The sequence below is a fragment of the Pan troglodytes genome, chromosome X, assembly GCF_028858775.2.
Source record: "Pan troglodytes isolate AG18354 chromosome X, NHGRI_mPanTro3-v2.0_pri, whole genome shotgun sequence".
NCBI lineage: Eukaryota > Metazoa > Chordata > Mammalia > Primates > Hominidae > Pan > Pan troglodytes.
The window spans coordinates 150,798,083-150,826,032 of NC_072421.2; the positions used below are offsets into that span (position 1 = coordinate 150,798,083).

The 27,950-nt window shown below is 48.8% G+C and overlaps 1 protein-coding gene, 1 long non-coding RNA gene and 1 other non-coding gene across 5 annotated transcripts; all 3 read left to right on the forward strand.

The window, feature by feature from the left end:
• The first annotated feature begins 749 nt into the window (after positions 1 to 749).
• Positions 750 to 19,619, forward strand: ZNF275 (zinc finger protein 275). 3 transcript variants are annotated; one of them, XM_009439791.4, is made up of 4 exons: positions 750 to 909; positions 3,258 to 3,334; positions 12,115 to 12,216; positions 13,414 to 19,619. In XM_009439791.4, the coding sequence occupies exons 2-4, from the start codon at positions 3,304 to 3,306 to the stop codon at positions 14,568 to 14,570; spliced, it is 1,290 nt and encodes a 429-aa protein (XP_009438066.1). In that variant the 5' UTR covers positions 750 to 909; positions 3,258 to 3,303; the 3' UTR covers positions 14,571 to 19,619. The 3 variants fall into 3 exon arrangements, with proteins under 3 accessions (XP_009438066.1, XP_063660588.1, XP_016799982.1); XM_063804518.1 differs by lacking the exon at positions 3,258 to 3,334 and having other exon boundaries at positions 777 to 909; positions 13,414 to 18,292; XM_016944493.4 differs by lacking the exon at positions 750 to 909 and having other exon boundaries at positions 3,213 to 3,334; positions 13,414 to 18,292.
• LOC112207235 (small nucleolar RNA U13) lies at positions 18,166 to 18,269 on the forward strand. Its single transcript, XR_002941686.1, has one exon. It is a non-coding gene; the product is annotated as a small nucleolar RNA U13 (small nucleolar RNA).
• A 4,267-nt stretch (positions 19,620 to 23,886) lies between the features above and the next one.
• On the forward strand, positions 23,887 to 26,815 carry LOC134809330 (uncharacterized). Its single transcript, XR_010154784.1, has 2 exons — positions 23,887 to 23,952; positions 26,405 to 26,815. It is a non-coding gene; the product is annotated as an uncharacterized LOC134809330 (long non-coding RNA).
• The last annotated feature ends 1,135 nt before the right edge of the window (positions 26,816 to 27,950 follow it).

The following is a 27,950-nucleotide window of genomic DNA, read 5'->3' on the forward strand; positions in this document are numbered from 1 at the left end:
ACCTCAAATGTTGATGAGGATGGGAAAGAAAAGGAGCTCGCATACATTTCTGGTGGGAATGTAAATTGCACAACCACTTTGGAATACATTCTGGCAGTTTCTTATAAAACATAAAACTATCCTGTGATGTGGCAATTCATCTCTTAGGTATTTGCCCAAGAAAAATGAAAGCATATGTCCACACAAAGATGTGTACATGAATATTCATAGTAGCCTTATTTATAATCGCCCAAACTGGAAACAGCCCAGATCATAACCTGGTGAATGAACAAACCAACTCTGATATATCCAAACAATAGCATACTACTCAGCGATAGCACATTCAACAACACAGATAAATCTTAAAAACATCACGTTGAATGAAAGAATCCAGACACACAATAGTACATACGATCTGATTCCATTCATACAGAATAGTGGCTTTCCAGTCTTCGCCCTCAGTTCCCGACCCTTCACTCCCCCCACCACCATCTTGAAGATGCCCAAGGGGGAGAGGTCCCTTCCATTCCTTCGTTCCTTCCTTCGTCTGCTGGTCGATTTGTTCGCTCGTTCATTCATTCATTCGCACGCTCATTCCACTCCTCCCCACCTCCACCCAAGCGTCCAGCCCGCGCGCGCCGCTCCCCCGCAGGCTGATCAGACTTGCCTGGCCAGTCCGCGCCCGCCCAAACCCCGCCCCCTTCCCTCCACGCCCCCTTCCCGGGCCAATCGGGGACGAGACTGGGGCCGGGGCGGGGCCTCGCTCCCTCAGAACCCCCGGCGGCGCTCACGGCTCCGGAAACGCGCCGCGGGGCTGTTAGCTCGGCTGGGCACGGGCGGCTCCGTGGCGCTTCCTGCCACGCCAGGCCTGCCTGGGCCGCGCCAGCGCCGCTCTACCGAGGGCCGCGCGTCGGCCGCCGCCGGGCCTGGGTGAGTGTGCGGGCCGCGGGAGGATGTGCGGGGGGCGCTGGAGGGGCCGCAGGGCGGAGGTGATCGTGGGGGCGGCAGGAGGACGTGTGGACCTGAGTGAGAGTGCAGGGCCGCGAGAGGATGTGCAGGGGGTGCAGGACCGTGTGCGGGGTTGGAGCGAGTGTGCGGGCCGCAGAAGAGTGCACGGTGGAGGGAGGGGGCGTCTCTGGGCAGTTGGAGAGCTGCTCGGCCTTGGGCGGGCCAGAGCAGGGAACGGGTCCCGGATGACGAGTACGAAGAGGCCGGAAGGCCTTCCCGAGGCGGGCGGGGGGCGGCGATCCCGGGTAGGAATCGCTAAAGTGTAGAGGCCTGCTCTGCTCTTTGGGGGACGCTAGGAGATGGGAACCGCTCAGGGGCGGAGAGAAAGGACCCCTGCCCCTAGCTCCTAGGAGCCCGATCTGGAGGGGGCATTGTAGGGGTGGGGGTTAAAGGACTTTTCCCTGGTCTAGGGGAGGGGCTGAGCCGCAGTCTGGGAGCTGGGAGGGTGGGCCAGGTGGGAACAGTTCCCGCTGGGGAGTCCCTCCTTTCCTTTTGAGTGGGTGGGAGTGGGGGGGCGGTTAAGCCTCAGCTTGGTGGGGAGAATGGGGGCCGGTAGGTAGCCTAGAGAGAGAGCTGTGGAGAGGCAGGGGAAAGGGGGAGGTGAGCCGAGCTCAAGGCCCTCTGTCTGAACCAGTCTTTTTCTGTCGCCCTGCTGGGGGCCGCCATCTCCCACTTCAGTGCCCCCGCCCCCTTAAACTCCTTTGCTGGCTCCTCCAGTCTATATTTGGGTGATTAATTATATATCTTTTCCACACACACCCCCCACTCGCCTGCCGCCCAAAGTCCATGGTCCCTTTCAAACAACCCCCTGCCCCCATTCCTGGCCCACTTCCCAGAGGTCCCACCCTGCCACCTTGTTCCAACTGAAGCCCTCCAGCCAGCCTTGACCTAGCTGGGCATGCGGCCCCCTCCAGTCTCCTTAGTCAATGAAACATTTCCTCTTCAACCTCAGCCCGACATTTTTCCTTTACAAGAGAATTTCAGATGGGATTGCTGGAACAGCACCTCCCCTAGGTACTAATGCTGCCTCAGCCCCTCCCCACCCTCACCTTCCCCCAACCCCGCAACATTGGACCTTCAAGTAGAAGCCACTTGCACAGTATCTGGCCCAGTTCAGTACATCCCCACAAAATGTTACTAGGGGGATGTACTGAACTGGGTCAGACACTGAGTTTTATATATAGAACCCTATTGAGCAGTGATTTGCAGCCTTCTGTCTGTGAGGGACCCCTTGGAAATCTACTAGAACATGTGAATTCTCTTCTAACCATCAGCACAGACTCAGAGATAGTGGGCTCCCATTTCAGCAGGTTCCTGGGCAGGAATCCTGTCAGTAACAGAGATTCTGAGAGTTGGAGAATCTGGGAACCTCCAGATTCTAGACAGGCCCAGTGTTAAGGAGGTGCAGCTCTGCATCATAATCTCCTGGGGTGCTTGTTGAAAAATGCAGACTCCTTGGTCTCTCCCAAACCTGCGAAACTCCCACATGAGTTCTTAGTGAACTCCACACCAACTTTCTCACCCAGTGATCCAGCCCTTACCCAAACCTGCCTGGGCTCCTTGGATGGCCCTGGGCTCTTTGCAATTTGCATAGCATCCCACCCCACCCCCAATTTCGAATCCTTTGTATCCAGGCGGTGTTACCTAAAGGAAGCTATACTTAAAATTTATTTCGATTTTTAGTAAGATGCCATGAATCTTCTTGGAGAAATGGGAACACAAAGCTTTCCTCAATTAAGTACAACAAACACTACAAAATCCCCTTCTGGTCTACCTTCTGGCTTTTTATAGAAAGGAAATAAGATAGAAACCCAAACAGAAAGAGACAGGTGCCCAGGCAAAGTGAGAGGAAACAGATGCCTTCCCACCCACACATACAGAAAAAGGCACACACAGACACAAATACCCCAAGAGAGACAGACTTTCCTGGTGAGACACCCTCTCTTTAGGCCCTTCAGGATTCTGCTACTTCGAGTAGCAGCCTGTTTGCTGCTTTGGGACGGGACGGGATGGGCCCACGTGGGGCCTTCACTTCCGCCTCCTGGCCTGTCAGGTGGAAAGAACATGAAGGCCAGGCTCAGCGTGGCCCAGGGCTTGGCTCAAGGGTTGCATCCTGGCCTGGCTAGGGTGGATCCAGATCGTGGCAGTATATATTCAGTTGAACCCTGTATCTGGCCCAGTTCAGTACATCCCCCAAAATGTGGGGGACATGTTCCTGGGAGGTGCACACAGGTCTGCTTCTGTTCACCTGAATTATTGCAATCCAACAGATGGGGCCTTACCTGCCAGGCTGATCCCTTGGAGTAGTTCTGAGGCATGATGAGTCATCCGTGTGTGTCTCTTTTGGGTAAGTCTGGGTGTTTATGCATGGTGTCTGCTGGCCTTGACGCTGGGCATGCTATCAGAAGACCCTATAGGTGGGGTTACAACATGGTGAGGAGTATCATTTTGGTTCCGGAAGCACTTATATTTTCATCTGTGCCACTGTTGCTGAACTGTCTTTGCCCAGAGACAGTTCTCTCAATCCAAGCAATACAACTCACAGGAGAAAAGATATTCAGGAAAGAGAATCTGGAGTCTAATCTCCCTTTTGGATGGGAGAGGGAGCTGAAGGCATCCATCTGAATTGGATCTCTTGTGAGTGGAAACCTTTGAAGACACCCGTTGCTCTGGCCTAGAACTGAGCAGAACACAAGCCACCTGTTGTCTTCTGGGTAAACTCAAGCTTTAGGGCCTGAGGACATTCTGCTCCAGGTCTTTATTTAGATGCTTCAGAGAGTCCAGGTGTTTCTGGCACCCCTTGGAAGCTTCTGGAACCTTCCAGAGGAGCCTTATTTGGGTGGTCTTGCTGCCTTTCCCCTGCCCAGGGAAGGACAGCGCACCTGTTAGGGAATGTTGCTTGGCTATTTGTGCGATAAAATCAGTTGAATGCTGGTCTTTAGGCTCAGAAGCTACCGTTAGCCAGTAGCCAAACATCCAGCAGTGAGGCAGGGATGTTCTTAATCCAAAGGCAACCAGAAAACATCTCATTATTACTACATTTTGTGACGTGGGTTGTTTTTTGTCTCTGTTGAGTTCAACTCTTCATTTCTGTTCTTCCACATCAAAGTGGAATGATTATTTTGAGACTCTTAGTGTTTTCTGCTTTCATGCAGTAAATTTGATTTAAATAAGTTGGTTAAAATTTACATTGTGATCTAAAGCACGTTAGCAGGAAGATTTGTTCACTCACATGAGCTTTCATGTTTTAGAAAGCATAATTTTTCAAATTATCAGGCAGTAGGTTGACATTGACATCACTATTTTCCATTTATTCTAGCAGATGTTTGTTAAACAGCTGCAGTGTAATGGCGCTTGCCTAGGTCCAGTGTGCAATTCACAGCTGACCTTGACAGGGCCTTTGCTTTCTGGGAGTTTATAGTCTTTAGACTATCTTCAGATCCCATTGAAAGAAGGAGAGTAATACCACTTACGTTAAGGGTTGGAAATGTGTTTTCCCACAGTATTTCTTTGAGCTTTCATATTTCCCAGTTGTATGTAGGAGTGCACCCTATGAGATTCAGGACATGCTTTTGTGCTGTGAGTGAAAGTGCCTCACTTCAGGGTCAGCATTACCCTGTGTGTCCATTGGGTGTGCATTACAATGATTTTCATGTTCTGTCTGGAATTCCTTCGACCTTGATTCCCCAAGATCCACTGTCAGAAGGCAGTGGACACCTGCGTTTGTCACTTTTGTCACAGCATCTAGCTTCTTTTCCTGATTAGTTCCACCATTTTAAAATAGAAGAGTTGTGCAACATGGACCCTAAATGATCCGATTGTCTCTAGGATTGATGATAATTTTATTTTGAACTGCAGTAGGGATTAATGTGTTATCTTTTTTTAATGATCTTCCTTTGCTTCTCATGCAGCTCTTTTACCTGATATACTTGATTGATTAATTATGCAGAGTTTTGTTTCCTTTTGTGGAAGCAGGGCCCACTTCTTTCCTCCCATTTTTATGAGTACCTTTTAAATGATCTCCGTGTCCAGGGCTCTGTCACTGTGGGTGGTGATCACGCAGCCACTGAGAGCTAAAGTACTCTCAGGCTAAGTCCCCTGTGTGAGCTGCTACAGGAAGGGGCACTCCTGTTGCTGCACAGGAAAGGATTATTAACAATTCATTTGGGGGTTGTGGCTCCAGGATTTCAACAGTTAATCATGCCAATTAAGTAAAAACACTTCAGTAGGATTTGCCCGATTAAGTTGAACACTTCAGGAGGATTCACTCAATTAAATGTGGGTGGCTTGGGAGGACTGTGTGTGTGTGTGTGTGTGTGTGTGTGTAAGAGACAGAGAGAGACGAAGAAAGAGAGAGAGGAATGGCATGTCTCGTTGTGCAGTGAGGGCATGTTAACAGGATGGTTTAAAGGCAGCACCCAAACACCCATATATACCATTAGGCCTAGATGACACTAAGCCTCACCCCCAGTCTGTCTTCTGGCTGTGGCGTGGTGTTATAGGTTGGATATTATTTCACTCTTTTCTGGTGTGGTTTGAAAAGTCTCAAATCTTGGGAGCTAGATATTAAGCAAGTTTACCTCTTGGAGCCCTGGTTTCCTTCTCTGTGAATGGAGGCGGTAATAACCCCAGGATGTGGTAAGTGAATTACAGGAAGGGAGATGCATGTCTCCAAACACGTGTAGTGCATGCTCCAGGGATGGAAGTGTGCTCCATTTAATATGCCCCTCCCCACACACATTGATTCAGTCACCCCGCAATTTATCACATACCCACTCAGGGCCAGGAGCTGCTGCAGACACTGGGGACTCAGGAGTGACCAAGAATGAGAAAGTGCCCCTGCGCTGTTGGAGCTCCATTTCTCCTGGGGACTGTCAGTTAGAAACAAGCAATTTCATTGGATAGTTTTTAGTTAGCAAAAGTGTTCCAAGTAGACTATGACGGGGACTAGAGAGTGAAGGCATTCTAAGGAGGTGACATTAGAGTTGAGGCCTGATGTGGGCCAGGCGCAGTGGCTCACACCTGTAGTCTCAGCATTCGGAGATTGAGGTGGGAAGATGGCTTGAGCCCAGAAGTTCGAGACAGTCTAGGCAGCATAGTGAGACTCCATCTCTACAATTTTTTTTTTAAGTTAAAATATTAGCTGGGCATGGTGGCACGCAGCTGTAGTCCCAGCTACTCAGGAGGCTGAGGCGGGAGGGTCACAAGCTTGGGAGGTTGAGGCTGCAGTGAGCTGTGATGGCACCACTACACTCCAGCCTGGGTGACAGAGTGAGACCCTGTCTCAGAAAAATAAAAATAGAGTTGGGGCCCGAATTCTCAGAAGGAGCCATCCATGAGAAGCCCTTGGTACTCTCAGCAGTTTCAGAGGCCTTGAAGGCCACAGTCTTGGCCTATCGAGGATTGAATGAAGGCCAGTGTGTCTGGATGTCACTGCGATGTGGCAGGGCAAGATAAGGAATTGGGGGGCTGGGCCAGGGCATTGTCAGAAGGCTAAGTTCTTAGGTCTCTGGCCTGAGGTCAGCGAGAAGAGGTCTCTAACAGGTCCTCTTTCTCAGAAGGTGTATCCACAATATCCCCCTCTACATTCCGTTTGGCAGCCAAACGTCAATGTCAATTGGAAGTGAATTTTTTTAAATGAATTGTGTAAGTAATTCATGACCAGTTCATTTTGTACTGGAAGCCAAAGTCAAATCAGACATCAAATGTATACCAGAGGAATCCAACGGACCAGCAGGGCCCTGCCCAGGTGACAGTGGGACAGAGAGGGTGTGGCTGCTGAGCACCCGAGGATGAACACGATCTCACACTGGGGAAGCCCCTGTGCCAGACAGCCAGTTAAAGATGGGAATGGGGCTGCCTTGGACTCTGGGGCTAGATGAGGCCTTCTGCCCGCACTTCTTAGGTGCTGATAGCTTGCAGGGAGGAGCCCAGGAAGTCACAACCCCATGGGCCTGTCTCTAGGCTTTCTGGTCATTTCCCTTCATGGACCGCCCATAGATTCCTGCCAGCCCTTCTCCCCTGCACTTGCCTTGCTGTGTAGGGATCCCAGGAAATGCTGGGTTTTTTACCCAAGCAGAAGGGCTGCTCCCCATTGACTCCTTGGCCTCAGCCCTTGGCTTCTCACATGCTGAGCAGCTTTCTTACTCAAAGTCTTTTAAAAGCAAAATATTTTACAATTGTTATGCTTTTCTGATACCAACAAAATTCAGCTTGGTTACTAAAAATTCTCACATTACAGAAAAAGAAAGCAGATCTTTCTAGACCTTGACTCTCCCCAACTCCAACCCCATGTGGTCACATACACATTAGAGATGTGCTTATTCTAGCTACAAGTCACTCTCACTTTTTTCCTTTTTTCTCCTAAAATGCAAATATATACTTAGCCATCTCCTCCCCTTCCCTTACCCTCTTTAGGTTTTCAAGGGAGAAGTAACTATGTCTGCCTGTATCATCTACGAAGGATTCACATTTTTGTCATCTGCAGCACATCATTCTACGTTGGCACCTGTTGGTTTTATATTGAAACCCTCCAGTTTTCTTCCTGCTGAGTTCTAGGACTCTGGTAGTGTCTCCAGAGCTCTTAGCCACATCTGTCATTCATTCTTTCCCCCACTTTTTTGTGACATTGGGATTTTTTAGACTCTTTCTGTTGGTTCTAGTATCATGTTTTCCATTCTCCATCTGTTTACTTTTAACTTATCTGTGTCTTTATATTTAAAGTTTCTTGTAGACAGTATGTCTTGTTTTTATTACAGCCTCACAATCTCTGCCTTTTGATCGAAGTGTTTAGTCCATTTACACTTACCTTAACTATCCACGTGGTTGGGTTTAAGTTTACCATCTTGCTATTTGTTTTTATTTGCCTCTTCCATTCTTTTTTCCCCTCTTTTTCTTTACCTTTCTTCTTTCAGATTATTTTTAGTACATATTTGATCTCTGCTGTTGGCTTATTAGCATGTATCAGAGTCTTGGAGGACTTGTCAGAACACACAATCGTATGTTTTACTTCTGATGTTATAAACCCCACACTACCTTTTTATTACTTTTGCTTTAAATGATTGATTAATTGTTTTTTAAAAGATTTAAAAGTGAGGTGGGTAAAAGCATTGTATATTTCCCCACATATTTACATTCCTGGTGTTCTTCAAGCCTTTGTGTAGATCCATCTTTCCACCTACTATCATTTTCCTTCAACCCGAAAGATTTCCTTTAGTATTTCCTATAATAGAGATCTGCTGGTGATGAATTCTCTTAGCTTTTGTCTGAAAACAAACTTTATTTTGCCTTCATTTTGGAAGGAAATTTTCCTTGAATATAGAATTCTAAGTTGACAGTTTTGTTTTTCTTTTAGCACTTTAAAAATGTCATGCACTGGTTTTCTGACTTGCACATTCTCTGATAAGAAGTTAGTAATTACTCTTTGCTCCTCTCCACGCAGCAACATCATTTCTTTCCTCTGGCTATTTGAAGACTTTCTCTTTATCACTGGTTTTTCAGCAGTCTGATTATTATGGGTCTTTTAAAGTTTTGCTAGGGGTTGATTGACTTTCTTGGACGTGTGAGCTTACAGTTTTCATCAAATTTGGAAAACTGTCCTGCCATTATTTCTTCAACTGTATTTTTCATCCCTCCCCCCACTTTTCCTCACCTTCTCAGGTTCCAGTTATGTAGGTGTTAGACCACTTTCTCTTACCCCAGGCCATTAAGATGCTGTTTGTTTTTAAAAACTCTTTTTCTCTCTGAGCTTCATTTGAGATCATTTCTATTGCTATGTCATCAAGTTCTCTAATTTTTTTGTGTGGTATCTAATCTGCTGTTAATCACATCTAGTAAAATTTTCACTTTAAATATCATAGTTCCCACCTCCAGAAGTTCCATTTGGTTCTTTTTATATCTTCTATTTCTCTCACTATATTCCTGTTTTTCTTTTAATGCTTGTACATCATTAAACTCGCTGTTATCCTTGTCTGTGAGTCGTCACTGGTCATTTCTGTGTGTTTTTATTAACTGATTATTCTCCTTGTCCTGGCCACATTTCTGTGCTTTTTGGCATTTCAGTAACTTCTGATTGGATGTTGGGTATTATAAAGATTATATTATTGAGTGTCTGGATTTGGGGTGGTAGTTACTTGTGGATCAGTATGATCCCTTTGAGGCCTATTTTTAAGCTTTCTTTGAGACAGGTCTTTTGTAGCTTTGGCTCTAGGAATAGATCAGCCCTACTACTAAGGCCTCTGGATTCTCTGCTGCATGTCCCAGGTGATCACAGAGGACTCTCTATACTGGTTGATCAGACCTTGAATGTCTCCCTACCTTTGTGTGTCCTGAGAATTATTCAGCTTACAGCTTCCTGGTCACCCTTTTCCTGGGCTTTTGGAGTTTCACTCTATGCATGCATGGGCCTAGTAGTCAGGAAAGACTCAAGGGGAGGCTTATACAGATTTTTTGAAGCTCTTTTTACTGCATAACTAACTCCTTTCTGGAACTCTGCTCTGCAACTTCCAGCTGCCTCAGCTGCTCTGAATGCTGGCCTGTGTCTCCTCAACTTGGCGAAGCCACTAAGCTCTATTTGGTTCTCGCCCACCCCAACACACAGTCTCGATCTGGAAATTGCCTCCAGGCAGAGAGCTGGGGCAATGATAGGGCTCCCGTCATCTGTTTCTCTTCTCTTGGGGATCATGATTCTGTGCTTCCTGCTGTCCAGTGTCTGAAAACTTGTTTCACATATATTTTCTCCATTTTTTTCTACTTATTTATGGCAGGATGTGAAATCTGTTCCTTGTTACTCCATCGCAGCCAAACATGGAAGTTTCTGTCCATTCTTTTTCACATAACATCTTTAATTTTATATAAGAGTCTTTCTGGAGTAGCTGGATTTTGTGGGCCTTGAGCCAGTGTAAGAGCCTTCCTTTTCACTGAATTATGAGTTGAATTGAATTGAATTGTCATCACAACAGGAACTGTGTAGCTGTTTCTTAGAATTCACTGAAGTGGGAGGCCTGTGATGCACGGATGCCGGTGGTTGAATCTTTCACATATTTTGCAATTTGGAAGAAGAAGATAATTTGTACAAATCATTCAGCTCTTTTATTTAACAATTTAGTGTTTGAAGATCTTTTCTTTGAGGCTTATTTTTCCAGCTGTTTTGTTCCACTTTTCATTTGGGTTGAACACGTTAGAGAACTGCTGTCATGTGTACCTGTCTCGCTGTCACCGGGCTCCTTGTGTCAGTGGGCTGTGGCTTTTAAGGGCCTCACTGCTGGTCTAGAAGCCCCCATTCCTGCTCTCTTCCCTCCGGCATCTTGATCCGGTTTTTTGTTGCCTCTACAAAGTTGGAAAGGGTCTCTCATTTCCTGGTTATTTCTTCTGATGATCTTGGTGTGCCTCCTTCCTGTGCAGCATCAGCATGGACTTCTAGGCTTGCCAGTCTCCCTGCCCTTGGCTTTCTGTCTAGGTCTGTCTTCTCCTAGCTGTGCCTGGGCTGGCATCTGCTGGTCTTGTCTTGGCTCCCTCTGGCCTGCCTCTGTTCATTCTTTGCCAGGCTACTTTCCCCATTGTTCAAGATGTGTTTTCTCAGGCATCTCCGTGTCCTGGCTCGTCATTCAGCCAGCATGTGAGAGAAGACTCAACAAGATCAGAAACCAAGGAAGAGGAAATCACCAGTCTCTTCCCAGGGGATCCAGGGACAGGGCTGTCGTCACTCATGGCCTTTTTCACTTTCTTTAGTTCCACCTACTCCCCAAGGTCTTACCCTCCCCAGGATGGAGCCCCAGGAAACCAGGTCCTGGCAGTCCCTCTTGAGATGCCAGAGGCCCAGGTGAGCTGTGCTTCCCTCTGCCTTGCTTGGGATTCTCTCACCGCTCCCTGAATCTGGCCTCAGCCTCTGTCTCTTGCCCCAGCATGACACACGGCAGAGTATGAACCCCAGCTGCTGCCTTCCTACCCTCCCTCTGCTTCTCTTCTGGAGGCTGCCAAGGATTGGATGTCCACTGGGCTTGGAGTTCCAATCATCCAGGTGGGGAAGCTGAGTTTCCATCCAGGAAAGTGATTGAATGGAGGTCCCTTGGAAAGACGAGAGGCCAGGTCCATGGCCCAGGGATCCTAGTGCTTGATCAGGTTCTCTTTTCAGGACTTCTTGGAGCTGTGGTTAGGCCTCCATGTTAGCAACAGACACCCACTCCAGACCCTCACCTCTTGTCCCTGGCATTACTGGCGCTGCCCCTGCCTCATTCTAAAATAGATGGAAAGACTGATTAGCCCTGGGAATTCTTTCAGGATTTGGTGACATTTGATGATGTGGCATGGTACCTCACCACAAGGGAGTGGTTTAAGCTGGACCCTGAACAGAGGGCACTGGAATATTATGGGAACGTGACCTCTGTGGGTAAGGATGTCCCAGCCCTTCCTCAAATTCACCACCTTCTTGGAGTGGGGCAGGGGGCACATGGCTACTCCCACAGAAGCTCACCTTCTCCCTGGGTTGTGGGGAAACACAATGGGTCTGCCACACCTGATATGTCAGAGTAGTATGAGCTCCCCCAACTCCTCTTGGCATGGAAAGAACCCCTCTCAGTCTTTTACTGGGAAAGAAATTAGAACACTGCCACTGTAATGTAGAATGCCCTTTTCATTTTAATACACAAATTATGCAAATTGCATGGCCATTTGGTTTGAGTTTATTTGTGAGAAAGGTTGACGTGATCAAGATCTTGTTCACCCATTAGGGGTCTGCATGTGCGCAGTGGGGAGGAGGTTTTAGGAGGAGAGACGTTGGGAGTCAGATTTGGGAGCTGTTGAAGTCCACGTGTCTGGGAAGAGCATGAAGTTAAATGTGTGAGCTCTGAGTGGGTGGACAGAGAGAAGACAGGGTGAAGATCACCTCCTCAGGGTGGCCACTTGATACTCCACAGAGCCTCCCCAAGGTGGGCCCAGAGGCTGCCTTCCTCAAGCTCCTGGAAGGAGCCTGACCTTGGGAAACACCTTTGAACTGAATGAATGACTTGCCTAAAGCCTGGTCTTTGAAGATTGAAGGGGGTTCCCCTTCAAAGGCCTTGCCTATGTTCCTCCACTATTCTCATGTCATCTCTGGCTGTCGCCATAACCAATCTCCTTTCCCATGAGCAGGCGTTCCTGTTTTAAATCCTGCCTTGGTCCCTCACCTGGCACAAGGACAAGTGCTACTGGTGTCAGACCCATCGCCCAACACTGATCCTGCTAAGTACTCTGGTGAGTGAAAAAGAAATGTGAGGAAATTGGGGGAGACCCAACCAAGCTGCTATGGGGCATGGGTTAGGGTTGGAGAGCCCAGCTGAGCTGTTAGGCTTCAGGTTAGGGTTGGGGGTCCCAGCTGAGCTCTTGGAATTGAGGTTAGGGTTTGGGGGCCCTGCTGAGCTCTTGGGCTTGAGGTTAGGGTTGAGAGAAACAACTGATCTCTCAGGGGTTTGGCTTAGGGTTAGGGGCCCAGCTGAGCTCTTGGGGTTGAGGTTAGGGTTGAGAGGATGAGCTGGCCTCTTAGAGGTTTTGAGTTAGAGTTGGGGGGTTCCAGCTGAGCTCTTGGGTTCGGGTTAGGGTTGAGGGACCCAGCTGAGCTCTTGGGGTTGAGGTTAGGGTTAGGGGATCCAGCTGAACTTCTGAGGTTGAGGTTAGGAGTAGAGGGGCCCATTTGGGCTCCTGGGGTTGAGGTTAGGATTGAGAGGATCAGCTGGGCTCTCTGGGCATTCAGGTTAAAGTTAGGACCCCAGCTGAGCTCTTGGGGTTGAGGTTAAGTTTGGGAGCCCTGCTGAGTTCTTGGGGTTGAAGTTAGGGTTGGGGGGCCCAGCTGAGCTCTTGGAGTTGAAGTTAAGGTTGGGAGGGCTCAGCTGAGCTTTTGGGGTTCTAGTTAGTGTTTGGGGCCCCAGCTGAGCTCTTGACAGTGAGGTTAGGGTTGAGAGGATCAGCAGGGCCCTTTGGAGATTCGGGTTATGTTTGGAGATCCCAGCTGAGCTCTTGGAGTTACAGTTAGGGTTGGGGGTCCCAGCTGAGCTTTTGGAGTTCTAGTTAGGGTTTGGGGCCCCAGCTGAGCTCTTGATGGTGAGGTTAGGTTGAGGATCAGCAGGGCCCTTTGGAGATTCAAGTTATGTTTGGGGATCCCAGCTGAGCTCTTGGGGTTGAGGTTAGGGTTGGGGGACCCAGCTGAGCCTTTGGGGACGTGTGTGGCTGCTCTCTGGTCACAGAAGGGGTGACCTCCTCAGCACCACTGTGGTAGAGAGTGTCCAGAATGAGGTCCCTCTGCCCCTGGCTTCTGCAGTCCTTGCTTCTGGTGGCTTCCGGGCCCAGGCCACGTGCTCAGTGGCTGTCTCAGAAAGAAAAAGATTCTTGACAAAGGAGAGGCCCTTCCCTCCTTCATCCTCTGCAGACTACACTGCCTTGTGTTTATCGTTTCAGAAAGCACCTCCGCGACCCGACACCAGATGAAGGGGGAAGATGCCCAGCCACAGGAGATGGCGTCCACAAGCTTCCCAAGGGCCAGTGGTCCCAGTCCTGAATTCAGACAGCACGGGGACTCTGACGGGAAGAGAGGGAGCCCACAGAATCTGCCCATAGAACATCATTTTGCTTGTAAAGAGTGTGGGGACACCTTTCGGCTTAAAGTCCTGCTTGTCCAGCACCAGAGAGTCCACAGTGAGGAGAAGGGCTGGGAATGTGGCGACTGCGGGAAGGTCTTTAGGGGGGTGGCGGAGTTTAATGAGCACAGGAAAAGCCACGTAGCTGCGGAGCCCCGGCCCGGCCCCAGTAGGGCCCTGGAGAATGCCGCGGAGAAGAGGGAGCAGATGGAGAGGGAGGCAAAGCCCTTCGAGTGCGAGGAGTGCGGAAAACGGTTTAAGAAGAATGCAGGCCTGAGTCAGCATCTGAGGGTCCACAGCAGAGAGAAGCCCTTTGATTGCGAGGAGTGCGGGCGGTCGTTCAAAGTCAACACCCACCTCTTCCGACATCAGAAACTTCACACTTCGGAAAAGCCTTTCGCCTGCAAGACGTGCAGCAGGGATTTCCTGGATCGCCAGGAGCTTCTCAAGCACCAGCGCATGCACACTGGCCACCTGCCCTTCGACTGCGACGACTGCGGCAAGTCCTTCCGAGGGGTCAACGGGCTGGCCGAGCACCAGCGCATCCACAGTGGGGCCAAGCCATACGGGTGTCCCCACTGCGGCAAGCTCTTCCGAAGGAGCTCAGAGCTCACCAAGCACCGGCGGATCCACACGGGCGAGAAGCCCTACGCCTGCGGCCAGTGCGGCAAGGCCTTCCGCCAGAGCTCCAGCCTCCTGGAGCACGCACGCATCCACAGTGGCGAGCGGCCCTACGCATGCGGCGAGTGCGGCAAGGCCTTCCGTGGGCCCTCTGACCTCATCAAGCACCGGCGCATCCACAGCGGACTGAAACCCTATGAGTGCGACAAATGCGGCAAGGCCTTCCGCCGGAGCTCTGGCCTCAGTCGCCACCGGCGGATCCACAGTGGGGCGCGGCGCTGCGAATGCAGCCAGTGTGGCCGCGTGTTCAAGAGGCGCTCGGCACTGCAGAAGCATCAGCCAACCCACCACGAGTAGAAACGCCCTGTGGTCCCGCGGGACAGGGACGGAGTCCCCAGAGGGGATGGCAGAGTCAAAGGAGATGAACAGTTTTGTAGCGCTTATATATTTTGTCTTCCAAAAGGTTGAGACCGATTTATACTGCCACCAGCAATTTATAAGTGTTACGTTATGCCCATCAAGAGTAGCTTGTACCATTTAACTTAGTTTGGCTAGTTTAACTGGTAGGAAGTACCATCAAGGTATTTCAGTCCACATGCCTTGAATCCAAGAATGAGAGACGACAAATCTGGATGTGGGGTAGGGAGGGGCTTAGAGGTCATCAACTCCAAGCTCCCCCCGCCCCAGAGAAACACACAGAGCTATTCCACGATGGCGTCCTCATAATGTGATCCCAGCTTTCCTGAAGAGAACGTTGCCCTCATGATTTTTGGCCTACTTGAATTTATAAATTTTTAGGGATGTAAATAGAACACTCAAATGTCTTAAAATATTTAATTTATTAATTTAGTTATACATACATACTGTAAATCACATATTATATAAAATAATATATTAATTTAGAAAATACCCCATTTTTGCCACCCTCCCTTTCACGAAATCATTTTACTCTGACTCCTCACCGTCTTCACCAACATGGGAACCCTGTTTGAGTCATCAGACAGTTTCAAGACACACCCAGTCACTTCCATCCGAGCTCTGCACGGTCGCTCAGTGACGATCCCTTCATGAGGCTCTCATTAGAAATTTTCTCCCAAGCCATAAGACCATATTTGCAGAACATTAGGACGATTTCTCTTGTCGTTTTTTAATCTGTCCTGTGACTGTACAATATAACCACTTAAGGTCATACTTTTTCAAACAACCTTTAAACGTCTTTTCTTTTAAAGCACCCAAAATGTCATTGTGAGGCCAAACGCCTAGTAACAGTTACTGAATCTGGGTTAAATGTCTGTATCTTTTTTTCTTAAACCATTTCAATTTGGTGTCCCCTATACATATCCAAAATTAGCATCGATTGGGGTTGTTTTGAACTAATGGGTCTTGTCCTCAAGCAGCGCTATTTTGTTCAAAATAAAATAGTTGAGAGCATGCCCCTAAGAAGAGATACATCTCAAGGACTCAAGTGCAGGGTGACGCCTCCTTTTGGAAACGAGCCTCTCCTGGTATCAGGCCTAGATGGTACTTCTCCAGCCTTCCGTTTCTTGTTCTATAAAACGGGGGTGATCACAGCACCTACCTCCGAAGGTTATCACGAGGACTGCCATCGTGGCTGCAGAGTGCCAGGACCACCAGCCTGGCATGGAGGTACACACTCAGTGAAGGCCATCTGCTGTCATTGTCATTGTCATAGTTATTGCCGTCATTCTGTGGCTTGTCAATTCCAGAACTGGGGATAGGCCCCAGGCCTCCTGACCACCAGTCTCATCTTTCTCTTATGCGATGACTTAAATGGTGTTTCTGTTTTTTGCATGCAAATGGTCCGTTCATCTCCTTTGACTAGTTATCAACTTACCTTCGGATATATTAACTTTATGTAGCAGTTCTTTCTATATTGATGGTGATGTTCTCTTTTCCAATTTTATTGCTTTGCTCTTTGTAGCAGTTTTATTACGTTTTTGTTGTGAAAGCTTTTAATTTTTACATATCCAAGCATTCATTTTTTGTCCACTCAGTCATAACTTTCATTGCTTCTGTAGCTAGATATGATGACATTTTCTCTAGAATTTTAATTACAAACAAAAAGCTGCAACCCCGGCCCATCAGAAGGTGAGTACACCAGGTGGGCAGGCTGGATGGAAATGGGCCAGAGAAGCAGGCTCTTTCCTCATCCGAGATGCGGACTCCGTGTCTATCTGTGGGCACCACTTGACTATCCAACCTGGCCACTGTGGCACACTGGAGATGCTCCCATCATAGATTAGCCAGAACTCTGTGACTGCTCATCATTATAGACCCCTCCAGCAGCAGCGGGGCTTGGCCTCACCTAGATCAATGGAGTGGTCCAAACTTGGTCTGGGAGCAAGCAGCCCAGCCATCCTTTGAGCTCCTGGGAGCCTTGGCAATGCTCCGAGTGGATTCAGTGACTGAGCAGCAGATTCACCCAAGAAACATCTCCTTGGACACAAGAAGACTTGCCTAGACCACATCCTCCTTTCAGCCGGTGACTCTAGAACTAGAAAGAGATTGGTTCATAGGCTTCTGCTGTGGGCAGCTAGGGGAAAATTCACCCATGTGTTCTGGCATCACTTCCTATAGCCACACCTAAGTGAGGGCAACAGAGCAGAGGCTCGGAGAGGAACCCTCCCCTCCGATGGCTTGTGCGTTATGCTGATAGAAGCTGGCAGCACTGCCCTGGGCTATGATTTGCAACAGCCATGCCCAGGAGGAGCACTAAAGCAAAGGTTTGGAGGGCAGTGGAACCCTTCTGAAACCCTGTGTGGCATAGAAGTAGAAGCTGGTCCTCCTGGGTCTGAGCTACCATTTCCAGCGGGCTCCCCCAAGAGGAACAGCAGCAAGGGCTAGCGAGGAACCTGCCCCTCCAGTGGCCCACAGAAGCCACAGATAGAAGCCAGCCCCACCAGGGCTGTGCTGTGACTTCCCAGCAGCTGTGGCTGGGGACAGGGACACTAGGAGGGCCTGGCAAGGAAGTGTGCCCTTCTCGTGGGCCCACCAAGGCTGAGGCAGAGCTTCCTAGCAGACACAACTTGGAAGGGCTTCTCAGGCACCCATCCTGGGAAGCAAGGTCCTACAATGACCCCTGTGACCTTGGCCAGAAGGTCCTCTCAAATGGACCCAGGCCACCACAATGGCACTATGCGACATCTCCACCCTGACCCCCAGGCTGGAGAGGAGCCAAAAGCACTTGTTACATAGTGATTCCTTTTGCCCTGTGGGCCTCAGTTCTTGCAGTAGTTGTGAATCTGTGTCTGAAATCACTACTTTCTTCTCGGATCCATTTTCTCTTTTCGAGTTGTTAGGATGTGTTTTGTACAGCTGTCATTTGATAAAGAAGGTTGACCTCTACCAGGGGCAAGTCTGGCACCTTTACCTAGAAGTACTCTGCCATGTCTTGCCCATTCATTTGTCGTTTGTTGGGTTTCATGAGGGATCCCATTGAAGTAGATCCCTTTTATGAAGGGATCCCATTGAATGCAGCATTAACTCAGAACGTAGCATAAAGTCGTCACTGCTCCCAGCTGGGACGTGGTGTCTTGGCATCCCTTCCTGCCGTCCTTGACTCTTTCCCATCTTCAGTTCTATAATTTTCTCCCAAACAAATGCTCTTTTAGAGTTAACACTAAAGATCTGGTCTTTGCCGTCAAGGTTGACGGAACAGCTGTTCATGGTGTTTGCGGTGAAACCCGTGTTCTCTTTCAATGCAGTCTGTGGCTTTAACGTGTGTCCTGTAATTTCGCCAAGTTCATTTCTTGCCTCTGGTAACTTGGGGGTGGATTTCCTTGGGCTCTCTAGGTGTACTGCTATGTCAGATGCAAAATGTCACCCAGCTTCCTGTCACATATCCTTGTCTGTGCATTCATGCATCTACCTCATTCCGGTTTTCTTTCTAATCTCATGTATTCCTGTTGTGAGGGAATGTGTTCTTTTCCCGATCCTTTTGTAGTTCATACACGTGACAATTGGGTTTCCACGCACGTGCATGAGATGTTCCTCCTTCAAACCTTGTTACTATGTCAGCACATTACCCGCCTGGCATGGAAAAAGAAAAAAAAAAGAAATATGTTCTTTTCCTACCATTTGAAAAAAATCCTCCATTGCTTTTATTAGAGTTTTGAATACTTGTGAAAATTTTCAAAAGAAAGTAATTGATTACCATTTTTGCTGCTTATTACGATGAGCTGTGTCCATTAGCTGTGTCACCCCACTCTTGCATTTCGAGAATAGTCCCTACCCAATTGCAGCGGGCATGTTTCTCGAGTGGTGTTGCATTCCATGTGCTTGATTTTGTCCTAGAACTGGCACAGCGCCTGCCCTACCTGCAGCCCTGGGTTGTGGCCCTGTTGCGTACCATGTGATTTGCCACCCCGCTTCTAGGCCATATTAATTCAGCCAGAACTGAACACCTGATCCAAGGGCAGCAAGCAATCATCAGAGCATAGAGCTGGCAGAACATGATGGACCACGGACACCACCAGGCCTTCCAGATCTGAAATGCAAACAAGGAAACAGAAGCTTCTAGGCATCAGAAGGTGTGGGGAGCAGCACAGTACTCAGAGGAGTGAGGAGCGTGGCGCCTGCTGGGAGGAAGGCCTGGCCATGGTATGTTCTTGGATTTCTGGCAGCAGCCCTCATTGGTCCACGTGCGTCCCCACTACAGACTCCTTGACTTGAGCCAGCTTGAGTGGGTCTCTACTCTTTTCTATTGTGTTTTGCCACTTGGCTGCTTCCTGGCCAAGTCGCACCTGACTGCATGAACACCTGTTCAAACATGTGTTCTCTGTTCTCTAAGATGGGTGAAAGTCGATGCCTTCTAGTCTCAGTGAATTTAACCTGTGATTTTATGTCTAGGTATATTGTTCCTTTACTGAACCCACCACGTGCGGGCCATAAAATGAGTGAAATCACAGTGCACCCTGTTCTCTTATTTTTGAAGTGTTTCACGATTTCCAGCATGTCCATCAGATGGGGGGATTGCTAACTTCTCACTTACTCATGTACTTACATTCTGTAGTTCTCATTGCATCACTTTGGATGTTTACTTTGAAAAGCAGAAACTGTCTCTTTAAACTTGGCCCTCAATGTCATTTGCATATCTCTGAGAACAATAGCTATGTCCCACCCCAGTTTGTATTTCCGTTGGTTGTTGGCACTTTTTTCTCATTCCCCCCATCTCATTACCTTGTCTGTTTTCTGGCACTCACTATAATCAGCCTTGCACTAGAGCTGTTTGTGGACTTGGCTTCACCCCCTCCTCCTCAGCCCTCCCCCACCCATTAAATTGTGAGCTCTTAGAAGACAGGGGTGGCCTTTCATGTCTGATCCCCTACCAAATCTAGCACAGTGCCTTGCATCAAGTAGATTTCAATAAATATATGTTAAATGGCATTGGTCTTCCTTGACGTCTTTTGTCAAAGCTTCATTTACCACTTTCCTTGCTCCTTTCTCCATGCCATGGGGTTCTATACTTGTCCTTGCACTTGGAAACTGCCCCCTCCTGGGGTCCAGGTGCTGTTGTGGCCCCTGCTGGGAACGGTTATTCCAGTGCTTGCTGGGCACTTGGAGGGAAGAGGAAGCACCCTGATGGGGAGGCTGGTTTGCCTGGAACTCTGAGCTCTCCCTTGGCAGAAAGGGGTCTTTCACTCAGCCTCCCCTCACCGCAGCTAGGGCTCCCCAAATCGGAATTCCAGGTGGGAGCAGAAGCCAAGGCCAGATCCTCAGCTCCTCCCTCAGGGACTGGGAATGGGATAACATGGCTTTGGGACTTGAGAATCATCCCTAGGCTGCATAGGGGTGGGAGCAGGAGTTCAGTCCTCTTGGTGGCCTGTGGCTGGCCCTCTGCCTGGTGACCACTGCCTCAGAGAAGTCAGGGGCAGGAGCAGGCCCCAGTTTCCTGGCCCTTCTAAATGCCAACGGCTCAGCTGTGGAGCCAGCAGCCCAACTGCAGAAGGACATCCCATCCCTCCGGCTCCGGGATGCACATCCCAATGGGAGCCAACAGGAGGAGACAACATGACTCTCTCCACTGCCCCAGTCTCCCTGGCTTCTGGCAGGGGCCCATGCTCATCACAGCTGTCGATTCTCCTACCCCAGGTGCAGCTCTGGGTGGGTGGAGCGATACCACCCCCCTTGACGGTTGCTTCCTACTTAGCAAGGCAGCCACCTCCCGGTGCGTCCACCCCCAGCCAATGCCTGCCCTGGCCTGGCCCAGCACTTGCCGCTTGCAAGTCACTTAGTTGCTGGAAAAGCATCATTATGTGCTTGTTACTGAGAATTCTACCTGTTTGTTTTTTCTTAAAACGTGTGCAAGCTGTTCTGGCAAGTCTCAGATGTGCATGGGTCCATTTGGACAGCTGACACTGCACCCAAGGCAGGAGGGGACAGCATGGGGTTTTCTCTGGGAATCCTATGAGCCCCTAGTAGAGGATTGAGAATATTCTCTCCTGCCCCTCTCCTAGTTCCCCTGCCTGCCTGAGCACTGTAGCTCTTCCAACACCACCCTCTATAGAACAAATGAGAAGGCATCTGAGGAAACGGGATGTGCCTTTTGGCTCTCCTCCCTGGTGGAACATTAAAAAATCCAAGATTGGTGGAAAGATCACATGCTACACCCTAGAAGTCTCTTGCTGGCCTGAGATTCACAGTCCCAAACCCCTAATCTCTGGGCCAGTGTCTGCAGCCCTGATTCCTCTAGCCCAAATTCCCCATCACAGCCCTCCGCCCCAGCCTACCTCTCATTACAGGAAGGACAGGCCAACAGGTAGAAATGGGGGCTTCTGCTTCCATGCCTACTGCATTTTAGCTTCTCCTCCCCAATACTCTCCCAGCTTATTTTCCTGAAGCTTCCAGAGCTGTGTCTTTGTCCACCCTCACTAGTCTCCAGTAGACGTGATGCACCTTCTGGGCTAAAATGCATTTCATTCAAAAGCTCACTGCATAATAAAAACATGGCCTGAAATCTTTTTCGGGCAAGATGTGTCAGAAAAACTCTCTGCTCTGTCATCCCTTTTCTGACCTTTATTCAACAAGTATTTATTGAGCACCTGCTCTGTGCTGGGCCCCAGAGATGTAAAAGCAAGTGACAAGGTCCTTGCCCTCAAGGACAGAGTGCCAGAGAGAAACAGACATGCAGCCAAAATGTCACCACAAGTGGGGCCTATGTAAATGTTCACCAAGCTGTGCTCCTGGGTAGGATTTGTGCACTTGAGTGGAGGCAGGTTACACAACAACTACCAAGCCAAATGCATACAACATTAGTGGATAAATCCCCCCACTCCCTCCTCAGATGCTATGGGGTTTTATTAATACATTCCTCTCTGGCACCTCTCCATCCCTGCCCCAGCCCCGCTCCATCAGCCTCACTGGCATCCCTGTCTCTTTGCCTTGCCTTGCCTTGCCTTTCTGGACCCAGTCCATGTTCCTCTCTGCACCTGTCGACCTCTAGGGGAGGAAGGCAGCTCCAAAGGGGTGGTCCTCACCCGAGCCCAGCAGGCCCCACCGTGCTACAGAGCGTTCTTTACTGTAAGGTCGGCCTGTCACCTCAGCACTTTCAAAGGTGGGTGGGGCCAGCACCTCAGGGTGCTGTAAGCTGGCTGGGCTACGTCACTCCTGGGATACTGTGCTGCTGGTTCTCTGTCCATCCCAGTCCTCTGCCCCATCTCCAACAAGCCAGCTTACCCCACAAGTTTAAGTCTGTTCATCCCTTTCTTCCCTATCGCAAATTCTGCAGTCCTGAGGTGTTTCCTCTGGGCCTCTACAGTCCAAGGGCTTCTGGCACCACCACCCCTTATTGAGCTGTTCGTCATTGGTGTCTACAGGTGTCTCCCTTCCCCCACAGAAGTCTCCTTCACCTTTGAACACCCACCTGCTGGATGCCACAGGGGCCCAGACAGAGAGGGCCCTAACCACACCCTGCCCCCAACCGGGAAGGGGCCCCTCCCTCCTCCCTGGGCTCCCTGTGCTGCCAGACCCTGACCCCACAGCCTGGGAGAGGCTGCAACCCCAGACTTGGAGCCCCCTAGGTAAGGTGGGGCAGATCTCCCTGGACCCCACCAGACACTGGGGCACTGGATGAAGATGTCTTTGGAATTCATGAGAGGAATCAGCTCTCCCACCCAGGGCCATGTCCTTGGGGATGGGACAGGTGGGACAGAATGTAGCCTAAGCCTGGGCCTCCCCTCACCTCCTGCACCCCCAGATGGAAGTGGTGGAGATGATGGATCAGATCATCCATGGGTGTGGGAGGACTCATCAGGACTGGGCCAGCCCCAGCTCCAGGGGGCCCCGGCCACAGAGCCCATGGCATTGTCCACGATGCTGCTGAACCTGGCAGAGCAGCTCAGGGAGGCAGACAAGGAACTGGCAGGCAAATACACAGAGCTGGGGAACTGGTGCACTTGGAGGATTCTGCAGCTCATGCAGGTTGGGGGGGCCTGGGGACCTGGGCAGCAGGGGGCCCTCCACTCCCCAACTCCCCAGGGTGTCCTCGGGCTTTACACACCTGAAGAGAGAGACATGGGGAGGTCCCCACCTGAGGAAGGTGGAGGGCTCAAGGGCTGGAGGGAGGGTGCAGAGCCCTAGGCAAGGCCTGACAGCAGGAGACCCTCCAGATCAAAGTCCCTCCCAGGCCTCTGGGTGGCCACTGCACAAAGGTGCTGACCTCCTGGTTGGAGGTAGCAGGTGAGTGGCAGGTGCCTGGAGAATGGGGATGGATGAGGCCTCCACCATGGCTCAGAAGGTCCCCAAGGTCAGGAGCTGCCAAATAGGAGGGTCCAAATGGTGGAGGTTGGGGGTGTTGCCCCTGAACCTCAAGAAGCCTCAGGGCACCAAGCCCACTTTGGAAGGGCAACAAATGCCAATGACCAAGGCCAAAGCCCAAATTTCACCATCGGGGAATGAACTTCCAAGATTCAGTAATAATTCTGAAATTTATCTCTGGTATGGTTTGGCTGTGTCCCCACCCAAATCTCGTCTTGAATTCCCACATGTTGTGGGAAGGACCCAGTGAGAGGTTCAATTCAATTACCATGGGGGCAGGTCTTTCCCATGCTGTTCTCAGGATAGTGAATAAGTCTCACAAGATCCGATGGTTTTTAAAAGGGGCGTTTCCCTGCACAAGCTCTCTTCTCTTGTTTGCTGCCATGTGAGATGTGCCTTTCACATTCCACCATGATTGTGAGGCCTCCCCAGCCACGTGGAACTGTAAGTCCATTAAACCTCCTTCTTTTGTAAATTGCCCGGTCTCGGGAATGTCTTTATTGGCAGCATGAAAACAGACTAAAACTAAATTGGTGCCAGTAGAGTGGGGTACTGCTGAAAAGATACCCGAAAATGTGTGTGGAGGAAAAGTTAAATATTAAATTTGAACTCAATTGAACATGGACACAAACAATGGTCACCAAGTCCCAGAACAGGTTGTGTGAGCCCCTTGAGACATTCGTCCACTGCTGTGTCAGAGAAATCTCCATTTCAATCTGTTCCTATACATTGAAAAACAATAGACAATCGCAAAAACAAGTTGACCTTTTTGTGTTCCTTGAGCCCAGTCGTGAAGGGCCCTCGTGACTAGGCCTCATGCCAAACAACTCGTTACAAAAAGAGCTAGGGTCCCAGACTGCACCAAAGCTTCATGAGACCTCTCCTTGTCTGTGCACAGATGAGTGACCAACTCTGGAGCCCAGGATGTTGCTTCCCAGTCTGGTGGTGAATCCTCCACAATCTGGTGAGTGTAAATATATATATTCCCTTCTCCCCTTCCCATTGCAATTTGCTTATTGTATCAATATGCTTATGATATCATTTGCTTATTATTATATCACTTGCTTATTATATCTGCATTGCCATTTACATGGGATAAAGGTTGTTTACCCGTAAAGGTATTGTGTGTGTATCTTTTCTTCTCCCTTCACGCACTTCCTGCACAGAACAATGTGGAAGTGACTTTGGAACTGGGTAAAAGGCAGAGGTTGGATTCCAAATTTTGAAGGGCTCAGAAGAGGACAGGAAAATGTGGGAAAGTTTGAAACTCCCTAGAGACTTGTTGAATTGCTTTGATCAAAATGCTGGTAATTATTATATGGACAATGAAATCCAGACTGAGGTGGTCTCAGATGGAGATGAGGAACTTGTTGGGAACTGGAGCAAAGGTGACTCTTGTTATGTTTTAGCAAAGAGACTGGCAGCATTTTGCCCCTGCCCTAGAGATTTGTGGAACTTTGAATTTGAGAGAGATGATTTAAGGTATCTGGTGGAAGAAATTGCTAAATAGCAAAGCATTCAAGATATGACTTGGGTGCTGTTAAAGGCATTCAGTTTTAAAAGGGAAACAGAGCATAAAAATTAGAAAAATTTGCAGCCTGTCAATGTGATAGAAAAGAAAATTCCCTTTTCTGAGGAGAAATTCAAGCTGGCTGCAGAAATTTGCATAAGTAACAAGAAGCCAAATGTTAATCACCAAGACAATGGGGAAAATGCTTCCAGGGTGTTTCAGAGACTTTTGCATCAGCCCTTCCCATCACAGGCCTGGAGGGCTAGAAGGAAAAAATGGTTTTGTGGGCCAGGCCCTGGGTCCCTCTGCTGTGTGCAGCCTAGGGACTTGGTGCCCTGTGCCCCAACCACTCCAGCTGTGACTAAAAGGGGCCAAAGTACAGCTCAGGCTATTGCTGCAGAGGGTGGAAGCCCCAAGCCTTGAGAGCTTCCATGTGGTGTTGAGCCTGCGAGTGCACAGAAGTCAAGAATTGAGGTTTGGGGCCAGGCATGGTGGCTCACACCTATAATCCCAACACTTTGGGAGGCCAAGGTGTTGAGGTCAGGAGTTCGAGACCAGCCTGGCCAACATGGAGAAACCCTGTTTCTACTAAAAATACAAAAGTTAGCTGGACATGGTGGTGCAAGCCTGTAATCCCAGCTACCCGGGAGGCTGAGGTTGGAGAATCACTTGAACCCAGAAGGTGGAGGTTGCAATGAGCCAAGATCATGCCACTGCACTCCAGCCTGGGTGACAGAGCAAGACACCATCTTAAAAAAATAACTGAGGTTTGGGAACCTCCACCTAGATTTCAGAGGATGTATGGAAATGCCTGGATGCCCAGGCAGAAGTTTGCTGCAGGAGTGGGGCCCTCATGGAGAACTCTGCTAGGGCAGTATGGAAGGGAAATGTGGGGTCAGAGCCCCCACACAGAGTCTCTACTGGGGCACCACCTAGTGGAGCTATGAGAAGAGGACCACCATCCTCCACACCCCAGAATACCCCAGAATGGTAGATCCACTGATGGCTTGCACTGTGCACCTGGAAAAGCTGCAGACACTCAACACCAGCCTGTGAAAGCAGCCAGGAGAGAAACTGTATCCTGCAAAGCCACAAGAGTGGAGCTGCCCAAGTCCGTGGGAGCCCACCTCTTGCATCAGCATGACCTAGACATGAGACATGGAGTCAAAGGAGATCATTTTGAAGTTTTAAGATTTGACTGCCCTGCTGGATTTCAGGCTTGCATGGGGCCTGTAGCCCCTTTGTTTTGGCCAATTTCTTTCATTTGGAACAGCTGTATTTACTCAATGCCTGTACCCCCATTGTATCTAGGAAGTAACTAATTTGCTTTTGATTTTACAGGCTCATAAGTGGAAGGAACTTGCCTTGTCTCAGATGAGACTTTGGACTGTGGACTTTTGAGTTAATGCTGAAATGAGTTAAGACTTTGGGGGACTGTTGGGAAGGCATGATTCATTTTGAAATGTGAGGACATGAGATTTGGGAGGGGAGAGGGCAGAATGCTATGGTTTGGCTGTTTCCCCACCCAAATCTCATCTTGAATTCCCACATGTTGTGGCAGGGACTCAGCGAGAGGTAATTATTCAATTACAATAGGGGCAGGTCTTTCCTGTGCTTTTCTTGTGATAGTGAATAAGTCTCACAAGATCTGATAGTTTTTAAAGAGGTGTTTCCCTGCACAAGCTCTCTTCTCTTGTCTGCTGCCATATGAGACATGGCTTTCACCTTGCACCATGATTGTGAGGCCTCCCTAGCCATGTGGAGCTGTAAGTCCATTAAACCTCCTCCTTTTGTACATTGCCCAGTCTTTGGTATGTCTTTATCAGCAGGGTGAAAACAGAGTATTACAATCTCCAAACCTAACTGTTATTATAATGTAATGATCCATTTTCATCCTCACTTTCAGAGCTGGCCCTCTGGTGCCCAAAGCAGACTCCTGGGGTCCCTGTATTGGGCACTTACCCACTTCCTGCTGGCCGCAGCATGACACCTGATGCTCCTAGAGCAGCCAACTGGATTCCAGAAGAAAGGCTTCAGCGGTGTGTCTTCCAGAAGGAACCTGGCTCCTAGGATTAACAGTTGGGTCAAATCTCAAAAACTCTTTGCCCTTAACTACTGAAAACTGCCAGCATCTATAGCAGTCATAGTCACAAGATTTCCTTTAAATTTTTGAGCAATTGTTTTCCTAAGGCATTCTGCAAAGTCTGGCTTGAAGTTTGTTTAGTTGAGATAAAAATGTGTTTGACTGCACTCCAGCCTGAGAGACAGAGTGACATACTGTCTCAAAAATAAATAAACAAATAAGTTTTTTAAAACATGTTTGAGAACCACATTTTTCTCCGATGCTTTATTTTTTTCTTTATATTTTTATATTCTTTATTTTTGGGGATTAGAGACAATTTATCAAAGACACAATTGTACACAGCTTTGGAGTTTTTCCTTCTGGAGATTCTTTTTTTTTCTTGCAAGATGAGAATTCCCCATGGTGCTCTTTCTGAAGACACTTATGACTTAAATGGAGTCAAACAAGTAAAAACTAAATTCCATTCTTAAAGTTCCTTCATTCAGTGCTGCAAACACTGGTGTGCCAAATCATCGAGTGAGATTTTTTATCCTGTTCTGTGTTATTATTAAAAATGTATGAACAGGCCGGGCACAGTGGCTCACTCCTGTAATGCTAACACTTTGAGAGCCTGAGGTGGGCAGATCACTTGAGCTCAGGAGTTTGAGACCAGCCTGGGCAACATGACAAAACCCCATCTCTACCAAAAATACAAAAAAAAAAAAAAAAATAGCTGGGCACGATGGCATGCACCCATAGTCCCAGCTACTCAGGAGGCTGAGGTGGGAGGATCACTTGAGCCTGAGAGGCAGAGGTTGCAGTGAGCTATGACTGCACCACTGCACTCCATCCTGAGTGGCAGAATGAGACTGTGTCTCAGAAAAAAAAAAAGACTATCGTCTATTTTATATTCATTTTAATTACACAAACAAAACATGAATATAATCTCATTTTAAAATATTAAACAAATACGAATAAAATAAAAACCCCGGTTAGTCACTGTCTGGCCCCTCCCAATCACACCCCCCTTTCTGAGAAGATCTGTCCTGATGTTTTTCTGCATATTTACCTGCATATATGTACACACACAATAGACAGTTTATCATGCCAGCTGTTTATCATGCAACTTACTTTCTTCACATAACTAAGCGTGGGAGAATGTTGTTGGGAGAGTGTTGTTAACTACAGGTCAGTATTTCATAGCATGAGCATAGTGAGGTTTATTTGACCCTTCCCCTTCTTGGTGAATATTCAGGTATTTTCCAGGGTTTTGCTAATAGAAACAATGCTGCAAGAGCCTTGCTCAGATCTCTTGTGCACAGGTGTGAGCTGTACAACAGATGCTGAGTTAGGTAGAGTGACACTACATTGCTTCAACAAAGAGATCTGC

Coding starts and splice junctions, on each gene's coding strand:
- ZNF275 (XM_009439791.4), top strand. CDS start 3,304: ATGATGAGTCATCCGTGTGTGTCTCTTTTGG. Junction 3,335..12,114: donor TCCGTGTGTGTCTCTTTTGG/GTAAGTCTGGGT, acceptor TCCCATGAGCAG/GCGTTCCTGTTTTAAATCCT. Junction 12,217..13,413: donor TGATCCTGCTAAGTACTCTG/GTGAGTGAAAAA, acceptor TTATCGTTTCAG/AAAGCACCTCCGCGACCCGA.